This window comes from Nyctereutes procyonoides, unplaced genomic scaffold (assembly GCF_905146905.1).
Source record: "Nyctereutes procyonoides isolate TBG_1078 unplaced genomic scaffold, NYPRO_anot_genome, whole genome shotgun sequence".
Taxonomy (NCBI): Eukaryota; Metazoa; Chordata; class Mammalia; order Carnivora; family Canidae; genus Nyctereutes; species Nyctereutes procyonoides.
The window spans coordinates 34,957,548-34,976,031 of record NW_026575133.1 but is presented as its reverse complement, the minus strand read 5'-3'; the positions used below and the strand labels follow the sequence as shown (position 1 = coordinate 34,976,031).

General features: G+C 41.6%; 1 protein-coding gene across 1 annotated transcript; it reads left to right on the top strand.

Annotated features, from left to right (window-relative positions):
- Window positions 1-15,491: 15,491 nt before the first annotated feature.
- On the top strand, window positions 15,492-16,442 carry LOC129523160 (olfactory receptor 12-like). Its single transcript, XM_055345782.1, has one exon. It carries the CDS (start codon window positions 15,492-15,494, stop codon window positions 16,440-16,442), a length of 951 nt encoding a protein of 316 aa, XP_055201757.1.
- The last annotated feature ends 2,042 nt before the right edge of the window (window positions 16,443-18,484 follow it).

Here is an 18,484-nt window from a genome sequence, read left to right as displayed (position 1 = left end):
TTCTGGAGGGGAGGGTGTGGGTAACTGGATAATGGGCAACAAGGTGGGCTTGTGATGTGATGAGCATCTAGTGTCACATACAACTGATGATTTATTGAAAACTACATCTGAAATTACTGCCATAGTGTATGTTGGCTTACCAAATTAATTTTACAAATGTACAATCCTAAAAGGCATTCACAGATTGAAATGAGTAAGTCTTGGTCCCTCACACAATGGAACACTGAGACACAGAGAGAGAGAATGTCACTGTTGTAGAAGGTGAGGATTACACAGTATTTGATAAAAGATCAAAAATTCAGACCTGATGTGGGTGTGGTCACATATCTATAAAGGAAAAACAAGTTAAATGAAAGATACATGCACCCTCAGGCCTCCTCCTCCCCAAAGATGCAGAAGTAGAAACCCCAAATCTCCAGAGTTGGGACAGTGATTGGTGTAAACAGAGGGACATCCTCACTGCAGGCCACACACTTTCTATGTGCTTGAATTTTTCAGGCACATTTCAGTTTCATACTTTTTAAAAACAACCTCCAATTATTCCTCCCTAGGAACAGAAATGTATTCAGAGTGGTCTTCTCCCAACATGAATTAGTGTCGGCTGCACAGAGACCAGCAGCAAGCAGAGAGGAACCCAGAGACGATTGTCTTTCCAGAAAGATCTTTTGAGCTCACAGAAGAATGGTATACCTAGGTGATGGAGGGAAGGGTTGAAGAAATGGCTTTGGGCTCAGGAGTTCGCACCTGCTGCCCCAGGGACAATAGTCCACTCAGGGTCACAGCGTCTGCTCTTAGTCTATGCTCTTCTCCTGATACCTGGGGCCCAAGAGACTTCTGGGCTGTGGAGCCTGGCCATGTAGGGGAGGGGGGGTCAGACAAAGCTTGCTGACAGGGGAACCCAGGAGAACTGTCCCAGTTGGAACTGGATTCAATAACATCCTTATACTGTGTTCTCTTCATGACTCTTGAATCTCTAATTCACTGGCTGCCTGTCCCTCTATTTTCATGTCAAAATTATTACTGCACTTTATTTATTGTACAAACAGATTCTTTATCTGCAAACCACCTTATATCCTTTTGCTCCTTATATTTCCAGTACTTGGTAGGTCCTAAAGTCTCACTCTAATTTATGATTGATATTTGGCAAGAATATGTCATAAGAGTTGTTTCTATTTCCACTGAGAGGTCCACCTGGCTGCATCTCTTCTTTTTTTTTTTTAATATTAGTGGATATCAGTAATCTTACCTAAACGCATTATTTCATTAGGGGTTTATAAGATGATAATGTTCAAATTCTGTATTTCAGTCTTCATTTATTAGTAGCAATATTCTGTAAAGCAAATTTCTTCGAGACAAATATTTCCTCACTGTGCGGGTCACTGCTTGAGTTCCCTCAGCATCAGCTTCCAAAGGTAACCAATGAGGGGGTTTTTATTTTTGGTATTATGAACTCAGGGGATTTTTTTTTAGCATAGTCGATGTGCTTCAAGTAAATTCTATCAGTGAAAATGCTAGTGAATGTTCTTATTTCACCATTATTATTTTTTAGTTTTAACATTGTAAACTGAGGAACAATTCTCATTGACACAAAAGTGACAATTTTACCACTTCAAAGTATTAATCAAGTGTGATGTTTCATTTCTAATTATATCCACAGTGAGCAACTCTCCGGTTCCAGAATAGTTTCATCGCACACAAAAAAACCCCTATTCCGATCAGCACACTCCCTTCCGTCTCCCCCAACCATATTTTGGTAAATACAAACGCACTTCTGTCCCTATTCTGCACATTTTCTATAAATGGACTTACAGGATATTTAGCCTTTGGTGTCAAGCTTCATTTACTCAGCATAGTTTTCAAGTCTCATCCGTGTTCCGTCTTGTAGTAGATCAGTATTCCCTTTGGGGCTCCAGGTGGATCACCTAGCTCAGCGTCGGACTCTTGATTTGGGCTCAGGTCATGATCTCAGGGTTGTGAGCAAGCCCCATATGGGCCTCCATGCTGGGCCTGGATCCTACTTAAGATTCCCCCTCTCCCCTTCTCTCCCTCTGCCCCTCCCCCTGCTCACCTGTGTGCTCTCTTCCTACCCCCACCCAAAAGAACCTTACTTCTTAAATGGCTGAATATTGATTGTTCCACTGTATGAATATTTCACATTTTTTAATCTCTTCACCATTTGATGCACATTTGGCTTGCATTAGCTTTTTACCTTATGAATATTGCTATTATGCACATTTGTGAACATATATTGTCATTTCTCCTGGGCACATCCCTACATGTGGATTAGGGTGGGTCGTAGGGAAGCTCTACATCTAACTTTCTGAGGGATGGCAGGACTACTTTCTACAGAGGCTGTACCACCATTATGAGGTTATGATTTTTTCTATATTCTCACCAACATTTGTTCTTCTCTATCATTAAAAAATTGTAGGCATTCTAATAAATGAACGAAATCTCATAGTAGTTTGTTCCACATTTCCCTAATGACTAATGACATTCAGCATCTTCTCTTATTGGCCAGGTATACTTTTTTTGTTTTTTTTTTTTGGAGAAATGCCCATGCAAGCCCTTTGCCCATTTTAAATTTGTGTTTTTGTGACTGAGTTGGAAGTGTTCTCTATATTCCATGGATACTAGATCCTTATTAGATATATGTAATTTGTCAAAAGTAACTACCTTAATATAGGTTTTGTCTTCATCTTCTTGAAAGTGTTCTTTGATGCACAAGATTTTAATTTTGATGAAGCTCAATTTGTCTGTTTTATCTTATTTCTTTTTTTATTTTTTTGCTTGTACTGTGATGTCATGTTTAAGAATTTGCTGAGTAATCCCAAGTCAGAATAATTGCCACTGATGTCTCTTTCACCTCTAATAATTTTATAATTTCAGCACGTCCACTTCTGGATTCTCTAATCTGTTCCATTGATCTATGTGTCTGTTTTTGTGCCAGTACCACACTGCCTTGATGACCACAGCTTTGTAGTACAACCTGAAATCTGGCATTGTGATGCCCCTAGCTATGTTTTTTTTTTTTAATATTCCCCTGGCTCTTCAGGGTCTTTTGTGATTCCACACAGATTTTAAGATAATTTGTTCCAACTCTCTGAAGAAAGTCCATGGTATTTTGATAGGGATTGCATTAAACGTGTAAATTGCCCTGGGAAACATTGACATTTTCACATTAATTCTTTCAATCCATGAGCATGGAATATTTTTCCATCTCTTTATGTCTTCCTCAATTTCTTTCAGAAGTGTTCTTTAGTTGTTAGGGTATAGATCTTTTACCTCTTTGGTTTGGTTTATTCCTAGGTATCTTATGTTTTTGGGTGCACTTGTAAATGGGATTGACTCCTTAATTTCTCTTTCTTGGTGGGTATTTGTTGTTTCTAATGGCTGAGTACTATTCCATTGTATACATAAACATTATATGGTCTCATTCATTAGGGGAATATGGGAGATGGTGAAAGAGAATAAGGGGGAAAGGAGAAAAATGAGTGGGAAATATCAGAAAGGGAGACTGAACAAGAGAGACTCCTAACTCTGGGAAACAAACTAGGGGTGGTGGAAGGGGAGGTGGGTGCAGAGTGGGGGTGACTGAATGATGGGCACTGAGGGGGGCACTTGATGGGATGAGCACTGGGTGTTATTTTGTATGTTGGCAAATTGAAAACCAATAAAAAATAAATTTATAAAAAATTTATCTTTCTTCAGTCTCATTGTTAGTGTATAGAAATGCCACTGACTTCTGGGCATTGATTTTGTATCCTGCCACGCTGCCAAATGCTGTATGCCAATATTGGGGTGGAGGCTTTTGGGTTTTCTATGTAGAGTCTCATGTCATCGGCGAAGAGGGAGAGTTTGACTTCTTCTTTGCCAATTTGAATGCCTTTAATGTCTTTTTGTTGTCTGATTGCTGAGGTTAGGTCTTCTAGTACTATGTTGAATAGCAGTGGTGAGAGTGGACATCCCTGTCTTGTTCCTGATCTTAGGCGAAAGGCTCCCAGTGCTTCCCCATTGAGAGTGATATTTGCTGTGGGCTTCTTGTAGGTGGCTTTTAGGATGTCAGGAATGTTCCCTCTATCCCTACACTCTGAAGAGTTTTGATCAGGAATGGATGCTGTATTTTGTCAAATGCTTTCTCTGCATCTAATGAGAGGATCCTATGGTTCTTGGTTTTTCTCTTGCTGATATGATGAATCACATTGATTATTGAGGTAAAGCTCTTGATGCATTCTTTTTCATGTGGATATTCAGTTTTCCCATCAACATTTGAAAAAGGACTCTTTTTTCACCACTGGATGGGGACTTTGGGCCCCCTTGTGAAAATCCCAAGTGTGTGAGTTTATTTCTGTTTTCTTGATTCCATTCCTTTGGTCTATGTCCCTCCTTGTGCAAGCACAACAGTGCTCTGGTTCAAGGACAGTTTTGAAACCAGGAAGTGTTAGCCCTCTTACTTTGTTCTTTCAAATGTTGCTTTGGCCATTATATGGTCTCATTCATTTGGGGAATTTAAAAGATAGTGAAAGGAAATAAAGGGAAAAGGAGAGAAAATGAGTGGGAAATATCAGTGAGGGAGACGAACATGAGAGACTCCTAACCCTGGGAAACGAACAAAGGGTAGTGGAAGGGGAGGTGGGTGGGGCGGTTGGGGTTACTGGGTGACCAGCATTGAGGGGGGGGGCACATGACAGCATGAGCACTGGGTGTTATGGTACATGTTGGCAAATCGAACTCCAATAAAAAATATACAAAAAATTAAATATCGTTTTGGCTATTTAGGGTTCATTTCTACAAAAAAAAAAAGTAATTGGAATTTCCATAGGATTCCATTGAGTCTGTATGTAAATGCAGAGATTACTACATCCTGTCATTAGTAGGTCTTCCAGTCCTTGATCATTGGATATCTTTACATTTAGTAGGTCTTCTTTAATTTCTTTCAGCATTTTTTTTCTATATCTAAGGAGAATATTTTGTGAGTTATTTTCCCCTAACTTCCATTTGTATGGTATACTAAATTGAATGATTTTACTATATTTTTAAAATATTTATTTATTTATTTATTTATTTATTTATTTATGAAAGACACACACAGAGAGAGAGAGAGAGAGAGAGGCAGAGGGAGAAGCAGGATCCATGCAGGGAGCCCGACATAAGACTCGATCCTGGGACTCCAGGACCACTCCCTAGGCAGAAAACAGGCACTAAAGTGCTGAGCCACCCAGCGATTCCTGATTTTTCTATATTGATTGAGTATTGCTACCCTGGGATACTCTCACTTGTTTATACTGTATAACACCTGTGAAGTTCTGCTGGATTTGGCTTGCTTCAATTTTTATAAGGATTTTTGTACATATATTCATAAGACATAGTGATCTTTAGCTTCATTTTCTTGTAATATCTTTGACCCCATTTAGTGTGAAATGTAGGCCTTATGAAGGCCTTATGAAATGTATTAGGAAGTGGTTTCTCCTATCTACATTTTAAACTTTGAGTTTTGCGTGTGTTAATTCTGGTATTCACTGGTAAAAGTCACCACTGAAACCCTCTGGTCCTGAACTTCTCTTTGTTAGAAAAGCGTTCTGACTATTGACTCCATCTGTCTGTTGTATGTCTGCTCAGATTTTCTATTTCTCCTTGAGTCAGTTCTGTTACACTGTTTCCAGGAATTGGTTCATTTCGTCTAGGTTAGCTCACTTGTTGGAATACGATTGTTCCAATATATTCTTATGATAATTTTTATTTCCGAAGAGCAAAAGTCATGTGTCTGCTTTCATTTCTGATTTTAGAAATTTAAGCTTTCTGACTTTCTCCGTCATCTAGCCAAAGTTTGTCTAGTTGGTCAAAATTTTCAGAAAACTAGCTTTTAGTGTCTTCGATTGTAGTGTCTTATTCTACTCTCCTCTAATTCATTTATCTCTTCTCTAATCTTCATTATTCCATTCATTCTATTTTCTTTGAGCTTAGTTTTTTATTCCTTTCTACTCTCTTTCCTAAGATAGAAAGTTAATTATGGAATACACATCTTTTAAAAATATTGGTGTTTATAGCTATAAATTTCTGAGTCCTTCTTTCGTTGCATCTCCTAAGTCTTGGGGTATAGTGTTCCCATTTTCATTAATCTCGTAATACTTTGTAATTTCCATTGTGATTTCTTCTTTGACCCACTGGTGATTTAAAAATGTGTTGTTGAGCTTCCACGTGTCTGTAAGTTTTCCAAATGGCCTTATGCTGTTGCTTTGTGATTTCATTCCATTTTGTTTGGAGAGCATACTTCTTATACTTTCAATCTTCTAACATTTATTGAGACCTGCTTTGTGAAATAACATACGGTCAATCCTGAATAATGTTCCATGTGCACTGGAGACTAATGTATTCTGCTATTGATGAACACAGTGTGTTCCACATATGCCTGTTAAGTATTTGGTTTGTAATGCTGTTCACATCTGTTATTTCCTTACTGAGAGTTTTGTTGCACAATTCATTATTGAAAGTGGAGCATTGAAGTCATAAACTATTATTACATTTCTTTGCGCTCTGAAGGATACCTATTGGTAGAATTCTACCTGGTAATTATTTTCTTTGAAGAAAGGAAAATATATTTTTAAACTGGCTTCCATTATTTTTAGTCTGATAAGCCAATTGCCACTCTGACTTCTAAAGTTGATACTTTGAGGTGAATATGTCTTCTTTTTAAGATGGATTTATTTATTTTAGGGGAGGAAGGGCAGTGGCAGAGGGACAGTGTTTCAAGCAGACTGTGCGCTGAATGTGGGCCTAAAATGGAGCCCAATCTCACAACTCTGAGATCACAACCGGAGTCAAAACCAGGAGTCAGAGGCCTACCCGACTGTGCCACTTATCTACCCTTGAAGTGACTACATGTTCTCTGTCAGGCTGTTTTTATATTTGTCTTTTTCTCTTGGTTCTAAATATTTTTACTAGCATATGTTCAAGTGTTGTGTTATTTGTATAAATCCTGCTTTGATTTGGTAGGGTTAATGAATCTTTAGAATAATTTCTTTCATTGGCTTGAGATAATAAGTAGCCATTCTCTCTTCAAGCAATGATTCAGCCTTTTTATCTCTTTAAACCTTCTTTAGGAACTCATAGCAGGGATGTCCCTACATCTTTTGTCCCTAACCCTCATTTCTTATTTTTCTATCCTTTTGCTTCTCAAAACTTGATTCTGAATATTTTCTACTGCTCTGTATTCCATTTCACAAGCTTTCTTTCTAGCTATATCTAATCTGTAAAATTCTTTCATTGAGTTCCTAATGTAGCCACTATACTTGTAAAAATTTAGATATTATTCTCTTGATTGCTTTACATTTCTGCTAAGTTTCTTACTCTCATCTTTATCCTCCATACATAATAACTTCCATTTAAAGTTTATTTGTGGGGGCAGCCCTGGTGGCTCAGTGGTTTGGTGCCACCTTCAGCCCAGTGTGTGATCCTGGAGACCTTGGATGAACATCTGTGGGCTCATGATTGTGCGTGTGACATTTGTGGTCCTCATCTCCTATGGTTACATAATAGTGATCATCCTGAGGATGGGTTCAGGAGCTGGGAGATGCAAGGCCTTCTCCACCTGTGCCTCCCACATGACTGCAGTGACCCTCTTTTTTGGGACTGTCTTTGTCATGTATGCCCAGCCAGGAGCAATTGAGTCCATGGAGCAGGGCTAGGTGGTCTCCGTCTTCTACACATTGGTCATCCCAATGCTCAATCTCTCATCTACATCTGCGAAACAAGGATGTGAAGGAGCCTGGGTGGAGGCTGGGCCAGAAAAACATGGCCATGTGAAGGATGTGGTGAAGGGAGTCTGAGAGTTCTGCAGGCTAGATGGAGGGGATGGTGTTTGCCAGGACTTGGGTGTTTAAATTTTTAATGAACAGGAAGCAATTTCATTCATGCAAGAGAAATAAGCTTTACAGGGATGATGTACCTAAAATCAACAATAATATATTGTGCCTTTTAAATTTATTAAAATTGTACATCCTAGGATAAGTGACTTTTTCAGAGTACAATTTTAAAAGTGAGTCTATCGAAAGATGAATGGATAAAGAAGATGTGGTTTATGTATACAATGGAATATTACTCAGCCATTAGAAATGACAAATACACACCATTTGCTTAAACGTGGTTGGAACTGGAGGGTATTATGCTGAGTGAAATAAGTCAATCGGAGAAGGACAAACATTATATCTTCCATTCATTTGGGGAATATAAATAACAGTGAAAGGGAATAGAAGGGAAGGGAGAAGAATTGGGTGGGAAATTATAGAAAGGGAGACAGAACATGAAGAGTCCTAAATCTGGGAAAAGAACTAGGGGTGGTGGAAGGGGAGGAGGGCGGGTGGTGGGGGTGAATGGGTGACGGGCACTGAGGGGGGCACTTTACGGGATGAGCTCTGGGTGTTATTTTGTATGTTGGCAAATTGAACACCTATAGAAAATAAATTTATTATTAAAAAAATAAAAAATAAAAGTGAGTCTTCAGTTAGGAAACTACCTGAGGGTTACTGGGAGAAGATCGTTGGGGCATGGGATAACTGGGAGATGGTCATTAAAATATGTGTGTGATGTGATGAGCAGGGGTGGTTATACGCAACTGATGAATTACTGAACACCACATCTGAAACAAGATATAGTAATAGTTGGCTAATGAATCATGTGTCAAAAAATGTGCATTCCTAAATAGGCATTCACATAGTGAAATGAGGAAGTCCTAATCCCCTTCACAACAGAACACTGAAGACACGGAATGAGAATGTCACTACATACAAATGTGACAATTGCACAGTATACGGTAAAAAGATTAAAAATGCCAACCCGATGTTGGGTGTGATCATATTTATGTAATGGACAAGAACAAATTGGGACACCTGGGTGGCTCAGTGGTTGAGCATCATGCTCTATCCCTGAAGCCCATGTGGGGGATCCTGGAGGAGCCTGCTTCTCCCTGTGTCTCTATCTCTGCCTCTATCTCTGTGTCCCTCATGAATAATAAATACAACTTTTAAAAAAAGAAAAAACAAATTAAGTAAAAGACACAAGTGCCCCCAGGCCAACATCTCCCCAACAAGTGACATAATGGAAACCCCAGAACTCCCAAAGGGCTGGGACAGTGATTGAGGTAAACAGAGGGGCATCCTCACTGCATGCCAACACATTCAAAGTGCTTGAATTTCTCAAACATATTTTGGTTCCATGATTTAGAAAAGCAACCTCTTCCTGACCCCTCTGCAGGAACAGAAATGTATTCAGGGTGGTCATCTTCCACTTCTGAGTCAGACTCTGCTGAGGAGCTGCACGGAGACCAACGGAGATGATCCCAGAGGGGATTGTTTTTCCTGACAGTTCATTTCAGCTTGCAGATAATGATACGAGTAAGGTGATGGGGAAAGGGGTGATGAAATGGCTTTGGGCTCAGGAGTTCACACCTGCCACCCCTGGGAGGACAGTCAACTCAGGGCCACAGTGAGGCTATTAGAGTTTATGATCCTCTTTTACTCACCCCCTGAGGACCACAGAAACGTCTGGATTTTGGTGCCTGGATGGGTAGAGGAGGGCAGGTCAGACAAAGCTTGGTGACAGGAGACCCAGGAGAACCAGGAGTCCCAGAGCACTCCAGAAGCCAGAACACAAACAAGCTCACGTAATTGGCCATTCAAGGCTCCAAGTCACAGCCATGCAGGAGGAGAGACCTACCCAGCACAGTGACCCCAAAGTGCAGGTCCTTGCTCTGCTGCCTGCCTGATGCAACAAGATGTGGAAACTGAGGTGAGCTGAGACCCTTCCCTCTCATGAGTCGACCAAGATCAAGGAGTCTCCTGAAGCCTGAACCTCAGGTATCCATCAGACTACCTGGGTCCCTGAGGGTCCTACCCTGCCCCCTCCCCACTCTCTCTTCATTGCATGGGAGACATTAATGAAAGATGAAGGGTGAGAGTCCTCCTGCTAACCTAGTCATCATCAGCACGATGTGGGCCAGGAGCTTGGGAGACCCTGGGAGAGCAGGTGCTGGCTGTGTGATCTTGAACAGTCATGTCCCTCACCTGGAAGAAGTAAGGGTCAAGGCAGCCATCCCTCAGGGTGCCATGTATGAAGGACACCATGTGTGTAAGGGAAGCATTAGAACTAAGGTAGACAGTAAGCACTCAGGGCTTGCCTCAGCAGCTGAACAGGTGACCCCACTCCTGCCATGGCTAGCACTGAACAGGTGACCCCACTCCTGCCCTGGCTAGCACTGTCTTGGGTTTCACGGTCATTCCAGCTAAAGAGACCGGTTTTCATTGTAAACAGAGATCACAGCACCAGGCTCCCTCAGTGACCTGAAGTGCATTTCTCAGGCTCCAATCAGTAGGTTACCAGAGTACTGAGCACACCCTTCTAAGGGACATGGCCACAGGGTCGGGGATGCAGAAATACGGTAGACCAGGGCCAGCCCTGGGAGCTCATGGCTCAGTAAAAAGGCCGACTTTACAACAAACAGTTGAAATTTGATGGGACACTGGCAGTGAGGGGGCGTGACCAGGCTGCTGATGGCACAAACAGGAAACTGTCACATCAGAGAGGTGACAGAGAGCCCATTGGGAGATGAGAGCTGGTCACACACTAAAGTTGGATGTGGGTAGACAGACATTCATGCCAGATGGAGAGAATCAGAGAATCTCCGAGCATGATGTCCCTGTCTGGAGCTGAGGGTTCCAGACCCTTCTGGGTTCCTCTCCAGGTCCCTCAGCTGGTGGGGAAGCTGTCACTCATTTGCATTAGGGAGCACTATGACATGAGGGAGGATTTGGTGACTCTGCACAAGGAGCTCTGTGTGGGACACAAAGTAGGGAATGGGCAGGCTAGAGCTCATTATGAATCCATTGCGACCATTCACATGAGACATGAGAAGGGTCTTGAGTTGACCAGTGTGGTGGAGGCAGGGGGTGTCAATGCAGATTGTCAGGACACAGCCCAGGATGATCAGGGTAAAGGGAGACGGGTGTGGTGTGGCTCCCGGTGGTGACCTCCTCCACCTGGACCTGAGCAAGCAGTTTTGAACAGGATGACTTGGGTCCTTGGGGACCAACTGCCCTTGGAAGTCCAGGCTCTGAGAGTGAGTGACCTGAGCTTGACCTGTGATGAGCAGCTGTTCTCAGTCTGTGGTCCATGGTCAGCATCATGCTGCTTCCTTTTTACGGTTGTCTAGTTCTCTGCCAGACAACACAGTACAACTCACTAGTGCAGCTATGGTACTAACGCTGCCGAGAACAGCCCCCTGCAGTCTCCCTGTGCACCTGTGCGCACTTCCAGAGGGAAAGTGAAGACACAGGTGAGGACAGGGATCCTCCACATCAGTAGAAAATGACAAAAGTGTCCTGATTTACACTCCCTTCCAGTGGCTTCCGTCCTAACCGCTGGTTACTGCCCCTCTGCTTAGTTTGAGATATTGGGGCGGGTGTGCAGGAGGACGTTTTTAATGTGGGAACTTGCTTTCTCCTGATGATTAGCAGGGTTGTGCACATTTTCAAACGTGTACGGCACATCTGGCTCCTCTCCTCTCCTCTGTGTGTCACTTCCTTGACTCTATTATGGATGTTCTCAAACACTCAGACATGGAACTAGAGCAATAATGGATTGCCTATTTGCACCAACCAACTTCAATAATTATCAGTCAACAGTCAATCATATCTAATCCCTCTCAACAGTGACTTTAAAGACAACTTCAATTTAACTATTCTTCACGAAGAAGATAATATTATCCTTAATATTATACAAGTTCCATTTAGTGCTTTAATTGTCCAGATTGGCTCATTTTCCCTTTATACATTGATTTGGAAATGGATTAAATAACATCCATCCACTGTTCTCCGATTCCTCTAAAGTCTCTCATTCACTGGCTGCCTGTCCCTCTATTTTCTTTTTTAATAATAAATTTATTTTTTATTGGTGTTCAATTTGCCAACATACAGAATAACACCCAGTGCTCAATCCGTCAAGTGTCCCCCTCGGTGCCCGTCACCCGTTCATCCCCACCCCCCGCCCTCCTCCCCTGCCACCACCCCTAGTTCGTTTCCCAGAGTTCGGAGTCTTCATGTTCTGTCTCCCTTTCTGATATTTCCTACCCATTTCTACTCCCTTCCCTTCTATTCCCTTTCACTATTATTTATATTCCCCAAATGAATGAGAAGATACAATGTTTGTCCTTCTCCTTTTGACTTACTTCACTTTCAATATTATTACTTCAACTTTTTTATTGAAGAAAACCGGATTTTTATCCTGCAAAGCTTCTCACTCACATCACAGGTTTTGCTGATCATGTCCCTGTAGTGTTGATTAGCATATTGTGTTGCTTCTTACATTCTGGGAAACTGGTAGGTCCTAGAGGCTCAGTCTGACTTACAATTGATTTTTGGTAAGAATATTTCATAACTATTGTGTGTACTTCCACTCTGAGGTCCACCTGGCTGCATCTCTTGATTTGTATTAACAGTGGTCATTAATCTTACCTAAACTCGTTGTTTCATTGGGGATTTATAAGATGAGAATACTCAAATTCTGTATTTCAATCTTCATTTATTAGTTCCAATATTCTAAGGGAAAATTCCTTAAACAACTATTTCCAGGCAGCCTGGGTAGCCTCAGCAGTGTAGCACCACCTTCAGTCCAGGGTGTGATCCTAGAGACACGTGATCCAGTCCTTCGTCGGGGTCCCTGCATGGAGCCTGCTTCTCCTTCTGCCTGTGTCTCTGCCTCTCTATGTCTCTCATGAATAAATAAATAAAATCTTTAAAAATAAGAATTAGAAATGGGTGGGAAATATCAGAAATGGTGAGATGAAAGACTCCTAACTCTGGGAAACGAACTAGGGGTGGTGGAAGGGGAGGAGGGCAGGGGGTGGGGGTGACTGGGTGGCAGGCACCGAGGGGGGCACTTGACGGGATGAGCACTGGGTGTTATTCTGTATGCTGGGAAATTGAACACCAATAAAAAATATTTTTATTATTTTAAAAAATAAGAATTAGAAAAAAACAATTATTTCCCCACTGTGAGGGTCATTGTGTGGATTCCCTCAGGATCATCCTCCAAAGGAAGACAATGAAGGGGTTTTCTTCTTCAATATTATGAACTCATGTATTTTTAGAATGGTTGATGTGCTTCAATTAAATTCTCTCAGTTTAAAATGCTGGTGAATATTCTAGAGTCTTGTCCGTTATTCATTATTTTTAATATTTTTTAATAATAAAATATTATTCGGCCCCTGGTTGAGAATCGCTGATGTGTGAGTGTTTTTCTGTATCGTGATTCCATTCCTTTGGTCTATGTCTATCCCTGCGCAAGCACAACACTGTTCTGCTTCAAAGTCAGTTTTTAAATCAGGAAGTGTTAGCCCTCCTACTTTGTCCTTTTCAAATATTGTTTCAGCTATTTAGGGTCAATTCTGAAAACAAAACAAAACAAACAACCCCCCCAAAAAAAACAGGGAATTGGAATTTCCATAGGATTACACTGAATCCGTACATAAATATGGGGAGTACTACATCTAGACCTTAGTAAGCCTTCCAGTCCATGATCATGGGATATCTTTACATTTATGTAGGTCTTCTATCATTTCTTCTAGCAATGTCTTGTACTTTTCCTGTATCTACTAAGATGATCATGTAGTTTTTCCCCCTTAATTCCATTTGTATGGTGTATTACATTGAGTGACTTTTGTGTATTGACCTGTCCTTGCACTCCTGGGATACTCTCACTTGGTTATGCTGTATAATCCCTGTGAAGTTCTGCTGGATTTAGTTTACTTGGACTTGGATAAGGATTCCTATATCCATATTCATTACATATTGATATGTAGCTTCATTTCCTTGCAACAACTTTGACTCCGTTTAGTGTGAAAACAATACAGGTATGATGGAATGAATTAGAAGTGTTTTCTCTATTGAAAGATGAATGGATAAAGAAGCTGTGGTCTATGTATACAATGGAATATTCCTCAGCCATTAGAAACGACAAATACCCACCATTTGCTTCGACATGGATGGAACTGGAGGGTATTATGCTGAGTGAAATAAGTCAATCGGAGAAGGACAAACATTATATGGTCTCATTCATTCAGGGAATATCAAAAGTAGTGAAAGGGTGAAAGGGAATAAAGGCAAAAGGAGAGAAAATGAGTGAAAATATCAGTGAGGGTGACAAAATGAGAGACTCCTAACTGGGCAACAAACAAGGGGTAGTGGAAAGGGAGGTGGGTAGGGGGTTGGGGTGACTGGGTGATGAGCACTGACGGGGGCATTTGGTGGGATGAGCACTGGGTGTTATGCTATATGTTGGAAATTTGAACTTCAATAAAAAAAATAAAAAGGAAAAAAAAAAGAAGTGTTTCCTCCTATCTACTTTTTAGACTTTGAGCGTACTTGTGTTAATTCTGTATTCGCTGACAAGGTCACCACTGAAACCATCTACTCCTGATATTTTCTTTGTTAGAAATGTGTTTTGACTTCTGATTCGTTCTGTTATATGTCTGCTCAGATTATATATTTCTCGAGTATGTTATGTTTTTTTTATAAAAGAAAATTTTTTATAGATTTATTTTTAATGGATATGGAAGTCCCCATATATTTTAACTCAAGCCCTCATTCCTGACTTTTCTATCCTTTTGTCTCTCAATATCTCACTCTAAATATTTTCTACTGATCTGTATTCTAGTTCACAAATTTTCTCCTTAGCTATTTCTACTCTGTAAAATACATTCTTTGAGTTCTTAATTTTAGCCATGTAACTCCAAAAAGTTACATATTAGTCTCTTCATTGTTTCTTCATTTGGCTATAATTCTTAGTCTGAACTTTTCCTTTACACATAATAACTTTAGAGTTGGTGTGTCAACTCCAAAAACAAGAACCTCTTTGAGTTTTTCTATTGTTTCTGAATTTTTAATCGATATTGCAGGAACTCCTCAATTTTAAAATTCTGTGTGGCAGTATTGACACAAAATATTAATAGATAACACCTGTGGTCTAGGATGATGTCTTCCACTTGAGATATGTTTATTTTTGTAAAGTGTCAGAGGCACTAGCACTCAGTTCACATCTTAATACAGTTTCAGGGATTGAAATGGTCAGGAGCTGAGCTGCATACCTACTCCTGATTTATCTCACCCCTATGGTGCATCTAGCATTGTCCCTGGTAACCCACCACTGTAGCAGGAGTTCCACACAACAGTCAAATCCTCACTGATAACCACCTGCCCTCACAGATTCTTCTGCAAAATGGGCTTATGTAACAAGGAAAAATAAGCTCTCAGTAATGAAATCCTAGGGCCTATGTTTAACTTGAATTTTCTTTAATAATTCTTACTAACACATTAACTCCCTTTTACCTTCAATCAGATTTTGGTTTTGTTATCTTTTCTAAATTATCTTCAGCAGAAGTTTAGCTTGACCTACTTAATCTGCTAATACTGGAGGTGTAATTCTCGTGGAGAGGACCGAGGCTCATGTCACCTCACAGTAATGGAAACCTCTCCATGGCCTACTTTCAAGATTTTGTGCTGGAAGGATTTGGAGGTGGCCTTGAGACCCAGGCCCTGCTCTTTGCTGTGTTCCTGGCCCTGTATATGGTGACTGTACTGGGCAACATCCTCATGATCATTGTAATCACCCTGGATGCCCGCCTGCACTCCCCAATGTACTTCTTCCTCAAGAACCTCTCCTTTGTGGACTTGTGCTACTCCTCTGTCATTGCCCCCAATGCAATGGCCAACTTCTTCTCCTCATCCAAGGTCATCACCTTTGCAGGATGTGCCACCCAGTTTTTCTTTTTCTCCTTGCTGGCCACAACAGAAGGCATCCTCCTGGGTGTCATGGCCTACGACCGCTTCATGGCCATCTGTAACCCCTTGAGCTACCCCATCACCATGTGCCAGTCAGCCTGCACTCACCTGGTGCTGGGTGCCTACTGTGGAGGCTGCTTCAACTCTGTTGTGCAGACCAGCTTCACATTCCACCTCCCATTCTGCAGCTCCAACCACATCAACCACTTCTTCTGTGATGTGCCCCCTCTGCTCCAGATCTCCTGTGGTAACACGTCCATCAATGAACTTCTCTTGTTTAGCATCTGTGGGTTCATGATTGTGGGTTTGGCAATAGTGATCCTCATCTCCTATGGCTACATCATAGCGACCATCCTGAGGATGCGCTCAGGAGCTGGGAGACACAAAATCTTCTCCACCTGTGGCTCCCACATGACTGTAGTGACTCTCTTTTTGGGGACTCTCTTTGTTATGTATGCCCAGCCAGGAGCAATTGAGTCCATGGAGCAAGGCAAGGTGGTCTCTGTGTTCTACACGCTGGTCATCCCAATGCTCAATCCCCTCATCTACAGTCTGCGAAACAAGGATGTGAAGGAGGCTGTGCGGAGGCTGGGCCAGAAACACATGACCATGTGATAATGTGCTGTAGGTAGTCAGTGTGTCCTGCATACTTGATGGAGTATATGGAGGTTGCCCCAGGTGGGGTGGAGGAGTTATTATTTAGCAGATATAAACTTCTGTCAACAAGAGGAAATGCTTTAGCAATGAGCTGTACATGTACCTACAATCAATAATGATATACTGTGCCCTTAAAAATATTAAGCAGTAGATCTCAGGTTAAGTGCCCTCTTCAGAATAAAATTTTTAAAATGACTCTTCTATATAGGAAACAAACTGAGGGTTTCTGGAGGGGAGGGTGTGGGTAACTGGATAATGGGCAACAAGGTGGGCTTGTGATGTGATGAGCACCTAGTGTTACACGCAACTGATGATTTATTGAAAACTACATCTGAAATTACTGCCATAGTGTATGTTGGCTTACCAAATTAATTTTACAAATGTACAATCCTAAACAGCCATTCACAGCTTGAAATGAGAAAGTCTTGGTCCCGCACACAATGGAACATTGAGACACTGAAACAGAATGTCACTGTTGTAGAAGGTGAGGATTACACAATATTTGATAAAGATTAAAAATTCAGATCTGATGTGGGTGTGGTCATATTTCTGGAATAGAAAAACAAGGTAAATGCAAGACAATGCACCCTCAGGCCTCCTCCTCCCAAAGGTGCAGAAGTAGAAACCCCAAATCTCCAGAGTTGGGACAGTGATTGGTGTAAACAGAGGGACATCCTCATTGCAGGCCACACACTTTCTATGTGCTTGTATTTTTCAGGTATGTTTCAGTTTCACACCTTATATTTTATTTTATTTTATTTTATTATTTTATTTTATTATTTATTTATTTTTTAGTTTCACACCTTTTTTTATTTTATTTTTTTAACTTAATTTTTATTGGTGTTCAATTTACCAACATACAGAATAACACCCAGTGCTCATCCCGTCAAGTGTACCCCTCAGTGCCCGTCACCCATTCACCCCCACCCCCCACCCCTCCTCCCCCTCCACCACCCCTAGTTCGTTTCCCAGAGTTAGGAGTCTTTATGTTCTGTCTCCCTTTCTGATATTTCTCACACATTTCTTCTCCCTTCCCTTATATTCCCTTTCACTATTATTCATATTCCCCAAATGAATGAACATACACTGTTTGTCCTTCTCCGGTTACTGTGGCCAAGTTCAAAAAGGGTGTTGCCTGAGTTCTCCTCTGGGATTTTGAAGGAGGAAAGACGATCCACTGGAAGAAAGACAGTCTCTTCAATAAATGGTGCTGGGAAAATTGGACATCCACATGCAGAAGAATGAAACTGGACCACTCTCTTGCACCATACACAAAGATAAACTCAAAATAGATGAAAGATCTAAATGTGAGACAAGTTTCACACCTTTTAAATACAACCTCCAACTAATCCTCCCTCAGAAACAGAAATGTATTCAGAGTGGTCTTCTCCCAACATGGATTAGTGTTGGCTGCACAGAGACCAGCAGCAAGCAGAGAAGAACCCAGAGAGGATTGTCTTTCCAGACAGATCTTTTGAGCTCACAGAAGAATAGTATACCTAGGTGATGCAGGGAAGGGCTGAAGAAATGGCTTTGGGCTCAGGAGTTCGCACCTGCTGCCCCAGGGACAATAGTCCACTCAGGGTCACAGCGTCTGCTCTTAGTCTATGCTCTTCTCCTGATACCTGGGGCCCCAAGAGACTTCTGGGCTGTGGAGCCTGGCCATGTAGGGGAGGGGGGGGTCAGACAAAGCTTACTGACAGGGGAAACTAGGAGAACTGGGAATCCCAGTGCTCTGCAGAGGCCAGAACACAAACAAGCTCACCTAATTCACCATTCAAGGCTCCAAGTCCCAGCCATGCAGGTGGAGAGACCTTCCCAGCACAGTGACCCCAAGGTGCGGGTCGTTGCTCTGCTGCCTGGATGATGCAACAACATGTAGAAGCTGAGGGGATCTGAGAACATTCCGTCCCCTGAAATCACCATGATGATCTAGGAGCTTCCTGAAGCTCAAATGTGGCACCCAGTCTGAATCTCCCAGGGGCCTTGAGAGCCCCCTT

Coding starts and splice junctions, on each gene's coding strand:
- LOC129523160 (XM_055345782.1), top strand. CDS start 15,492: ATGTCACCTCACAGTAATGGAAACCTCTCCATGGCCTACTTTCAAGAT.